General features: G+C 33.4%; 1 protein-coding gene across 1 annotated transcript in view; it reads right to left on the reverse strand.

The window, feature by feature from the left end:
* LOC107709247 (tetratricopeptide repeat protein 28-like) overlaps positions 1-12,182 on the reverse strand; it is a 130,714-nt gene that overhangs the window by 27,495 nt on the left and 91,037 nt on the right. The window contains exons 3-4 of the mRNA XM_016513688.1: positions 8,435-8,707; positions 5,090-5,220 (exon numbers count right to left, since the gene is read on the reverse strand). Of these exons, the coding sequence (XP_016369174.1) occupies positions 5,090-5,220; positions 8,435-8,707 (404 nt within the window). The remainder of the gene's footprint in view (positions 1-5,089; positions 5,221-8,434; positions 8,708-12,182) is intronic.

A 12,182-nucleotide genomic window follows, 5' to 3' on the forward strand; every position in this document is an offset into this window, starting at 1 on the left:
AGGTTTTCATGAAGCTGGATGACAGCATGCCCAGGAGACTACAGGCTGTCATTAAGGCTAAGGGTTGCCCGACTAAGTATTGATAGTTGTGTAAATACTGTCATACTAACAGCTGTCTGAATTATTTTTGGTTGTTTGTAATCCATTACATACCTTTCTATCAAAGTTATCTAACATTATCAAGCTGAATTTGTTCTAACACAGTTTAACTCTTGAGTTCTTGTTATATTTTATTACCATTTTCGAAACTATAGTGAATAAACTGTGATAATGTGAGAAATGTTGAAGGTGTCTGAATAAATTTTGGTTTGACTGTATCTATTTGATAAATGAAGTTAACCAACTAACATTATACATACTCTTTTGGTTTCTGTACCCAATATTTTAAAAATGTACAAATGCAATAAAAATATTGGTATCGGTACTCGGTATCGGCAAGTACCAAAAATAAAAGTATCGGTATCGGGCGAGTACTGGAAAAAGTGGTATCGGTGCATCCCTACTGAATACAATCTTTTATTTGTTTAAAAAAGTATATAAACCAAAAAGTAGTATGCTACAAATACATTTAGTAAATAAACTGTGCACAGCAAATTACTTTCTTTCAAAAATAGTATGCAATATGCCATTGCAAATATATATATTTCTCCTCTTTTTGCATGTTTTTTTTTCTGTGTGAGTCTGAGGAGGTTTGAATGATATTTTGTGCACTTTTATATTTGCTTTAGATCTCGACACAACAGAGATAAATCACTAAGTAATGTGAGTTGTGCCTTTCATCCAGCTGCTCTGTGAATCTGTTTTAATGTGCGACGCGTGTTTGTGCATTCACTGCATTCAGTGCTTACACAATAAACCCAGTGCTGCTGTCATATCCAACCAGTCTAGGACCATATGAAATATTATTACAATTTAAAACAGCTGTTTCATACATGAATATATTTTAAAATGTAATTTACTCTTATGTTTTTTGATGCTTTTTCCCCACTTCAGGCTGCTTTATTTGATCAAAAAATACAGTAAAAACAGTAATATTGTGACATGTTATTACAATTTAAATTAGCCGTCTTGTATTTGAATATACTATCGGCATCGGTATCGGCAAGTACCAAAAATAAAAGAATCGGGATCGGGCGAGTACTGGAAAAAGTGGTATCGGTGCATCCCTAATTATTAATATTGAAAACAGTTGTGCTGCTTCTTTAGTCCACTCTTAGACTACTGCAAACCTGAACATGCACAAGAGCGAGAGCGAGAGAGAAGACGAGAGGAGAGAATGATCATGTCTCAAGGTGCTCAGTGGAAGATTTCCTAAGGCAAGGCGAGAAAAAATTTATATATGTAATAACATGAGCTCATTGGTTTGGATTCCGGGGTAATGGAGCGAACACTCTGGGAATGTTTCTCTACACACTGATATACCTTCACTTTCAGCAGCTCTATTCATTCCTAATGCTTTACTGATATAGAACGTAAGCCTCTGAAACGCCTCCGTCTATATTAACGACTGAATTAAAGCTCTTCTGTTGCTTTTAATGACACGCTGAAGTGTTTTCCACTCAATATTGACACAGAGACGCTCCACGTACTAATGGGAATATTAAGGCAGAATAAAAGCTGCAGCACAAACGCTCCACACCAAATGTCCTTCAACATTTCCCTTTCAAAAAATATCTCAGACCTTGATATAGAGTGTTAATGTGAGAAACAAGAAAGTAAATGTAATATTGCTGTTGAAATGTATAAGTGTCACATTCGCAGCAAGAACACACTCACACAGCACACTCTAAAAGTCATATGAACTACTTTCATGATGTTTTTATATATCTTTCTGTCCGTTTTGGATTTTGTTCTTTATTCCTTTATAATAAGTTATATAATGTGTAAAAAATATATATATACACACACACACACACACACACACACACACACACAATTTTAATGTATTTTATATATAATTTTATGTATGCAAATTAATAAATTCAATTAATTAAAATAAAAATAAAACATATGCATAACAATTTATAATGATGTTAATTATATAATTATATTAATTTAATGTATTATTATTAATAGTAATAAAATATACATTTGAAAAAAATAATACAAGAATTTTATATAATAATAAAAAATAACAAAAACATTAATAAAAATAAAAAATATAATTTATAATTTATTATAATTATTTAAAAGTATATATATATATATATGTATGTATGTGTAACAGTCATAAGGGTCAAATTTTATTTTTTTTTGATATTTCTACATCATCTCAAAGCTGGATAAATAAGCTTTCCATTGATGTATGGTTTGTTAGGATAGGACAATATTTGGTCGAGATACAACTATTTGAAAATCTGGAATCTGAGGGTGCAAAAAAATCTAAATATTGAGAAAATCATCTTTAAAGTTGTTCAAATGAAGTTCTTAGCAATGCATATATTACTAATCAAAAATTAAGTTTTGATATATTTACAGTAGGACATTTACAAAATATCTTTATGGAACATGATCTTTATTTAATGTCTTAATGATTTTGGGCATAAAAGAAAAATCTATAATTTTGACCCATACAATGTATTTTTGGCTATTGCTACAAATATACCCCAGCGACTTAAGACTGCTTTTGTGCTCTAGGGTCACACATTTAATACTATTCCTTTAACAAAAGCACATCCAAACATCATATTGCACTTAAATAAAGAGTTGTGATGTGTTATACAGAACAGAATGATCTTGAAAGCTGTGCTTTCCAAAGCCTTGATGGATTTAGTCTGGGTTTGTGTGTGGATGTGCTGATTAGTGTGGATCTGGAGTAATTAGTGCGATGGGTCATGAGTGTTTACTGCAGTACAGATCAAACCATTAGACAACAGATTTGAGAGGGGGAGCCAGAACGTCTCATACCAACTCACACACACACACACACTCTTACAGCAGACGATCCATCACAACACATTTCCTACATGCACGCATGCTCAAACACACTGCAATATGGCAGCAGACACACATCTGCCGTACCTGTTCATACTTCAGTTCCCTGAAACTCAGGAGGTGACCTGAGAGACAAACACACACGTTTCCCGCGGATCTTACCGCAAACTGCTCAAGCGTGCGACCGTATGGCCATTTTAGGAAAATGCTTTGTTTTGAACTCATTTAATGTCTCCTCAAAGATGCTAATTATAAACATTTAGGCCAGAAACACACTAAAGTACACAAACATAGATGCAAGCGCATTGAGAGCACGCTGAACTGTTGATCGGTGCATATTGCTAAAAACATCAGGATATTGTAAATTAAATGAAATCAGATCAAGCTTGATATAAACGAGTCAACACTTGAACTAACTTGAACTAACCTGCTGCGTTCAGGCTAATACCCGCTATAGTGCTCGTTTGCGTTGTTGTGAGGATGCAACAGTATTTGTGTAACATTACACATTGCAGGGGAATTTCAAAACGCATCCATGCATTAAATCAACACAGTCCTGAAAAACCTGGAAATATCAGGGAATTTGTGATATCCATTCATGGAAAAGTCACGGGGGTTAATACAATTTTAAAAGGTCACGGAAATGTCATCGAAATCACCTTTAGTCAATATCAATTTCACAAGATATATTCAGTATTTCTTCAGGTAAAAACTCATAACTGGAAAACGTCTTGGAATGATATATAATCCAATCAAATTCCGATGGATAAAATCCAGTCTTACATTATTTTGCACTAAATATTCGAATGCCACACAATGCTGCTGAACGTGTTGCGAACACTATTTCTGCGTTTAATGGCTGCAGAGACGCGGTCAGGTCCACAGATACAGTGAGTGATGAAGAGAGGAGAAGAGGAGCAGATGTGAGGACGCAGTGCTTCTATTTCAGCGAGCAGAGCAAACACAAGGACACAATCTGGACACACAAGAGAAGAGCCTATCATTCTCCTCATCCACTCCATTTCATAGAGCCATATGATTCAGATGATGATGAGGAGCCGGCGGATGAGGCATGAGCTGATAAGACCTCGAGACGCATTAAATACAGCCAGCGTGTGAATCTCACCAAACCTGTCAAGAATAGCACTGCCTCATATTTCATTTTAAGATAAAAAGAAGAAGATTTTGTATAGCATAAAGAAAATGAAGTCTATTTTTAGGACCATTAATATTTTTGCATTAGTTTCATCTTAAGCTGATTTTTTTTTTTATCACAATTTGCATTTATGTAATAAATTACAATTATTTACCACCAAATTTTTCATTCTCAAAAATATCATTCTTTTTACTGTAATGGGAATTGTATTATATTTAATTTAATTATGTTTTCCTTCATTTTCTGAATTGTTTTATAATTTATTTTTAGTATTTATTATTACATTTTATTACAAATTATTGTAATGAGATCATTGTCACTGAGAATAATAGATATTAAAACGTTAAAAAATAAATACTCTTTTTTATTTATTTGTATTATTTAACATCTATATTTTATGGGGTTTTTGTATTTTTTACATTTTAATTTATTATATTATTTTTCCTATTATACATTATTTATTTTTAATATTCATTTTTACATTTTACATTTTAAAACTCCTGATTCATTGTATTGAGGGAAAATGTGCTTAAATGTAATAAAAATTAAATAAAAATGAAAAGCAACCAAATAAATTAAATGTCACAATGTAAATAAATAAATAAATATTCTGAAAATAAACATCATTGTCTTTACATAAAATATTTTCTTCGTTTAATAATTATTAAATTTTTTCTTTTGATTTTAGAAGTATGACCCAGACGTGTTAACCCAAGTAGGACATTTCGGGGTGTTTTCTCAGAACAGATAGACAGCGAGCTGAAAGGAGACAGAACAGAGACGCCGAGCGTCCACAAACGTGACAGAGAGCGGTGAGTCTGCCCTGCAGCTCTGACTCAAACATTTGTCACGTCACAACACGAGTCCTGGGCCTCTGATAAAGCAATCCCGCACACTTTATTTCTGTTTGAGGTGAAGATACGGTCACACACACACACGCACGCATGCACGCACACACACACACACACACACACACACGGTCGGTTAGTTGGCGATTACCTCTCTGTCCTTGAGTTTCATGGCCAGGACGAGCTGGTGTCTGTGGTTGCTCAGTGCCTCGCGGTAATTCCCCTTGGAGAAGAAGGCCGAGCCCAGGTTCCCGTGAGCGCGGCATTCGCCCGTCTGGTCACCTGAAGGAAACCAGATCTGGCTTAGAAGGTTTCCATACACACACCAACATGACAAAACTGAATCTGAGGAAAATGTGTTCACAGGCTTCAGGAAGACCAACTTCAGATGGTTTCTAACTGGGCAAAGCTGCTTGTTTTGGTCCATTAGATGGTTCAACCAACCGGTGCAGGTCAACCTAAACTGGCAGACCATCTCAGACCAGCAAGAAACCGGATACTGAGTTCCAAAACAAACAACAGCTAGTGAACTGCAAAAATGTGCAAGAAATTGTTCAAAGTGGTAAATGAAACAAAGATCATTAGAGTACATTTTACACGATTATTTCAGTCTTTCTACTTTTAATTATTTGTGAAATTTACTAGCAATTTATGTGTAAAAAAATAAAGTACATCCTACATTGTTTTGTTTTTTTTCAGTTTATGACCTGTTTTTTTTTTCATTATTAAATATTATTACAAATTTGTGTTTAATTGTAAAACTAAATAAATATAATAAATTAAGCAATTGAATTAATGGAAACAACGAACGAACAAATGAATGAATGAATGAATAAATAAATAAATAAACAGTACATTTAGCTTTTTTGCTAATTCTGACAAAATTAGACAGATTCTGTTGGTAAATTGGCAAAAATTCTGTCCAAATCTGATATAACTATGCCTTTTTTATTTTATGTATTTATTATTTTTTTAAATTCTGTCCAAATCTGATATAACTACGCCTTTTTTATTTTATGTATTTATTTATTTATTTTATTTTTTTATTCTGTCCAAATCTGATATAACTACGCCTTTTTTATTTATTTATAATTTTTTAATTTTTGTTAATAAAACTGACAAAATCAGACATTTTCTGACCAAATGATACAAAACTGGGCAGTTTTTTTGTTGTTGTTGCTAAATCTGACAAACATGGACAGTTGTTATTGGTAAATCAGACTAAATTTCTTTTTTTCTTTTTTTTTTTGCTAATCTGACGAGATTAGACCATTTATGACCAAATTGGACAAAACTGGGCTGTTTTTGCATTTTGAATTTTTTCCTAAATTTGACAAATTTAGACAGTTTCTGTTGGTTAATCGGACAAAATTAGACAGTTACTGACCAAATCTGAAATAACTTGACTGTTTTTGCTAAATCTGACTAAATTAGACAGATTCTGTTGGTAAATCGTACCAAAAAAAAACAGTTTCAGACAAAATCTGGCACAACTATGCCAACTTTATTTGCATACATACATTATACTTGTGGGCGATATATACTACATACAGCAAATCTCAACTGCTTGCATCGTCGCATAATGTAAAGTATATTATCATCTAACTCCAATCTGCTGAATGCAACTTTAAGGCATGAAGATATTAAGATACTCCAAAAAAGAATGATCGTTTTCTGTAAAGCTGCTTTGTGAAGAGTGCTATATAAATAAATTGAGCTGGACTCATCAGTGGTTTGAGGTGAATGTACGAGATGACACGCGTCGAGCCCCGCAGCACCTGCAACATCTGCAGCTGTTCTTATCAGACCTTCATCAGCCGCTCCCACGTCAGCCGTGTACTAATGTGCTAAAAGTGCGAGCTGAAGCTCAAACAAACATTCACAGTTCAGGTGTGCGAGACAGACGGGGTGAGAAACACTTTCATGCCTTAAAGTCCAGCTGTAAACCTCTGACATTCAGGAGCCGCCAGGAGAATATTTATGATGCATACAGTATATACTTACACTGCGCCGAAAACACAAAAACTAGTCCAGTGGCATTTTGGGGAAAAGTCGCAGCGGCTTTTAATTAAAAAAAGTCCTGTGAAGCCTAATTACTGAGAGACCATATCAGCGTGTGCTCGGCTGGACGTCCGTCACAAGACGTTCTCGGAACAGACCACAGAAATACATCGATTTCTCAAGAACAGGACATGATCACATGAATATGCAAAATGAGCCCAATTAATTGTGCTTTAAAGGAACAGTTTGCCTCAAAAGCATCATTTAAGCTAGCCTGTATGACTTTCTTTCGTGGAGCACAAAAGGAGAAAAGGAGCAAAGTAAAGGTCATTTCCATTGATAGATCTTAAAGCAGCGGTAGAAATAACAGCTTGTTTAATTTCTGAATGCCATAGACAGTGTTGTTATTGTAAAACTAAAATTATTAAAACGCTTTTCGTTATTTGAAATAAAGATGAAACACAATATCTTTTTTACATTTTGTATTGTTTTTAAGTTTTTAAATTTTAATAATATTTATATGAATAAAAGGTAAATATTAGATTAAATATTAAAATGTAAACTATTCAAATTGTTTTTGTTACCTGAAATAAGATTAAACACAATAAACACTTTAAAATGTTATATTTTATATATTTTTTATTGTTATATTGTTTTATAAGTTTACAAATTGTAATGCTTGTATTAATAAAATATAAATATTTGATTAAATATTAAAATATAAACTATTTAAACTTCTTTTATTAACTGAAATAAAGATTGAATACAATATATTGTTTACATTTTATGTTGTTTAATAAGTTTTACATTTTAATAATATTTATATTAATAAATAAAAAATGTTAGATTAAATATTAATATATAAATTATTAAAATGGTTTCCCTTAACCATGAAATAGATTAAACTATATAAATAAAAAAATATATATATTTTACATTTTTACATTTTACATTATTTTATAAGTTTAAAAATGTTATATTTATACTAATAAAATATAAATATTATATTAAATATTAAGATTGTTTTCGTTAACTGAATATGATAAAATGCAATATACAATTTAAAATTTTATAATTTACATTTTTAAAGTTTGATATTGTTTTATACATTTGAATTTTGTAATCATATTTATATTAAGAAAATACAAATATTACATTATTAGATTAAATAAATTAAAAAACACTTAAAAACAACTTAGAAATGTTGCCTTAGAAAATAAACTAAATAAAAAATAATATATTGAAGTATTAAAATTGCTAAAACTAAATAGAAAAAAGAAAAAAAAGAATAATGATAAATTCAAATAAAAGCACACAACAAAGTTACTAAAATGAAAATACAAAAATAAAAGTTAATTCAAACTATTAATAAATACTACAATAGTACATAAATAATACGGATGGAATATGGTCAATAAAAACAAACTCATGTAGCAAGAATCCCAAAATCTGTCAAAGAGGTTTCTTTAAGGTCTTCACTCTAAGAGTCGCTCACCTAAAGTTTTGGCCACCTCCAGGTCTTGTTGCATGTAGGCGGTGCTCTTCTCCGTGTTGCCCAGTGACCAGTAAGAGCTGCTGAGGGCCGAGAAAACCGAGCCGCGCAGCTTGAGGCTGCAGGTGCCGATCTTCAGCGCCGCCTCCAGGACCACCACAGACGCGCCGTGATGGGAGGCGGTCAGCAGCTCCTGACCAATCACAGACACCACCACAAACGGACTCTTGTCCAGCTTCATCTTCTGCAGCTGCTGGTAGGTCGGCTCCAGGGATTCTGCAGAGCCGATGCACACAAATCACAGCCAGAGTTAAGATGTGACATGAAACATTCCAAAAATATTTAGTGCAGTATTTGAAAGTAAATCTACCTTACAACTAAATACACATCTAACTGATTTAACATCATTTTACATTCATTTAAACAGCAAACATACAAAAATGAGATATTTTAAAACTATTTTGTAATAGTTAATATGTTGTCAGATCTGACAAGAAATTACACTAAATCTGATAATAAAAAAAAAAAAACAGTTTCTCACCAAATCGGACAAAACTAGGCAGTTTTTTTGCTAAATCTGACGTAATTAAACCGTTCTTTCTTGGTAAACTGGACATAATTATTCAGTTTCTGAGCAAACTGGACAAAACTGGGCAGTTTTTTTGCTTAATCTGTTTGCTTAAGTTGTTGTTGGTAAATTAGACAGTTTCTCACCAAATCGACAAAACTGGGTTGTTTTGCTAAATCTGACAAATTTGAACAGCTTTTAATGGTAAACTTGACAAAAGTATGCAGTTTCTCACAAAATTGGACAAAAACTGGGCTGTTTTTAGCTAAATCTGACTAAATTAAACAGTTGTTGTTGGTCAATCAGACAAAATTAGACATTTTCTGAGCAAATCAGGCAAAACTTATATGGCCGATTTTTTTTTTTTACTAAATCTGACGAGATTAGTTTTGTTGGTAAATCAGGCAAAAGTAGACATTTTCTAAGCAAATCAGACAAAACTGGGTTGTTTTGCTAAATCTGACAAATTTGAACAGCTTTTAATGGTAAACTTGACAAAATTATGCAGTTTCTCACAAAATTGGACAAAAACTGGGCTGTTTTTAGCTAAATCTGACTAAATTAAACAGTTGTTGTTGGTCAATCAGACAAAATTAGACATTTTCTGAGCAAATCAGGCAAAACTTATTTTTTTGTTGTTGTTTTTTCTAAATCTGGCATTATTGAACAGCTTTTAATGTTAAATTGGACAAAATTATGCAGTGTCTCACCAAATTGGACAAAAATTGGGCTCTTTTTGCCTAATCTGACAAAATTAAACAGTTGTTGGTAAATCAGACATTTTTAGACAAATTAGACATTTTCTGAGCAAAACGGACAAAACTGGGCGGGTTTTTTTGTTTGTTTGTTTTGTTTTTTGGCTAAATCTGACAAGATTATTATTATATTTTTTTTTTATGGTTAATTGGACAAAATTGTCTCACCAAATCAGATAAAAACTGGACTGTTTGTGGCTAAATCTAACAAAATTAAACAATTGTTGTTGGTAAATCAGACAAAATTAGGCAGTTACTTACCAAATCTGGCATAACAAGGCTGGGTTTTTTTTCTAAATTTGACACTATTAGACCGTTTTTATTGGTCAATTTGACAATATAGACAGTTTTAATAGACAATATAGACAAACTAATTTAGTCCGATTTAGATATTAAAACAAATTTTCTCAAAACGACAAAAGCGAATTAGACAAAATCAGACAATTTTAATGATAAATCTGACAAAATTGGGGCTATTTTCTCGTTAATTGTACATGCTAATAATATACACAGTACCTCGTGTCACTAGTATTACTAGCATTGGTGAGAGCTCATTCAGTTGTCTTTTGTTGACTGAACTTGTATTCAATTCATTTACACATTGCTAAAATGAAAAAATGTAATTCAGCAGGTTAAACACGGGCTCGTTTACTGTACAAACGCATTACAAACGACTGTAAAGCTAACACGGCTTGTTCAGTGAAACAGCTTTTGTTTGCACAAGCTGAGGTGATTATTCATGTATGTGTCGTCGCCGCACACTCCAAACAGACCTTCTTGTGGAAGTTTCTCACTAAAATGTTCACCTTAGAAATGCTTATTTGTAAAATAATCCCATGTGTTACTATGCGGTAAGATTTAGCGAGCACCATATGTGCAGAGGTGACCTCCGCCGGAGGAAGGAGACACAGTTAAAGAGTGAAACGCACACACTGTCATAAATCACGACAGGCCACAGTCGAGTGTCACCCGCTGCCCCGCGGGACCTCCAAAGATCCATTTTTATCTGCCCTTCCCTCGTTTTTCTGTAGCGTATCTATGAAGTATATTTCTTACTGTCCTTCTGGGTGTGTTTGATAGCCAATTCAGCATGTTTCATCTCGGCTGCACAAATGTGTACTGTCATAAGTGCTTTCACATCATATCCTGTATTTTATCACAGCTGGAACACCACATTGACCAATCAGCAACTATTAGTGTTATGATTTATACATTGCCATAATTATTGATTCTGAGTTGTTGTTTTTTTATGGTAAATTGGACAAAATTAAACATTTTCTGAGCAAACTGGACAAAACTTGTCTGTTTTTGCTAAATCTGACAATATTAAACTATTTTTTCATGGAAAATTTGAAAAAGTTAGAAAAAATCTGACAAAAATAGACATTTTCTGAGCAAACTGGGGAGAAAAAAAAGGGCTGTTTTTGCTAAATCTGACAATATTAAACAATTTTTGGTGGAAAAACGGACAAAGGTAGACATTTTCTGACCAAATTGGACAAAACTGGGCTGTTTTTGGCTAAATCTGACAAACAGTTTTTGTTGGTAAATCAGACTAAATTTGACATTTTCTGAGCATACTGGAGAAAAAAGAAAAAAAAAACCTGGGCTGTTTTATTTGCTAAATCTGACAATATGAATCAGTTTTTCAGTGGGAACCTGGGCTGTTAAATCTGACAATATGAATCAGTTTTTCAGTGGGAAATTGGACAAAATTAGACAGTTTCCACAGTTTCCCGGTCTAATTTGGTCTAAATTGGTCTAAAACCAGGATTTTTTGATGAAGAGAAAGTTCAAAAGAACAGCACATATTTGAAATAGAAAACTATTGTAAACTATTTAACACATTTTTATGAAATAATTATCCGCTATACTGTATTTCGTGCGATGGACAAAATCTAGTCAAATTCAGCATGAATGAATCTCCAGACTGTAAAAAGACACTTCAGGAACGCTGAGTGATTTCCGACATGTTTAATTCCCTCTTCACGTGTAGCCGACAGGCGTGAACGTCCTCTGCCGCGGGCTACAAACACTCCGCTGGGTTTGTCGTGCGCATTCATACCGCGTAATTGCATTCAGCCTGACACTTTTACAAGTTGCATAAATCGAAGTGGCGAGAAACTCTTTGGCTTGGGGACGGAAGTGAGTGTGTGTGTGTGTGTGTGAATCTAGTTAACAGCAGACACAGGCATGATAAACAAGAGCGCAGAAGTGCTTATGCAGCCCGCCACGGAGAGGAGGGTTTAATGATGAGCCTCTGGGTGCCTATCTTTCCTTCCTCTCAACGCTTTTCTCTTTCTCTTCGCCGCTTCCCTCTCTTCTGTCGAGAGGCTTTGCCATGTGAAACAGAAGCTTTGACGTGTCTGTCTGGCGTCTCGTGGGAAGCAGCTAAATAAAGAAATAATAACAGAGACTGACAACAACA

This window comes from Sinocyclocheilus rhinocerous, unplaced genomic scaffold (genome assembly GCF_001515625.1).
Source record: "Sinocyclocheilus rhinocerous isolate Xijiao unplaced genomic scaffold, SAMN03320098_v1.1 scaffold101, whole genome shotgun sequence".
Taxonomy (NCBI): domain Eukaryota; kingdom Metazoa; phylum Chordata; class Actinopteri; order Cypriniformes; family Cyprinidae; genus Sinocyclocheilus; species Sinocyclocheilus rhinocerous.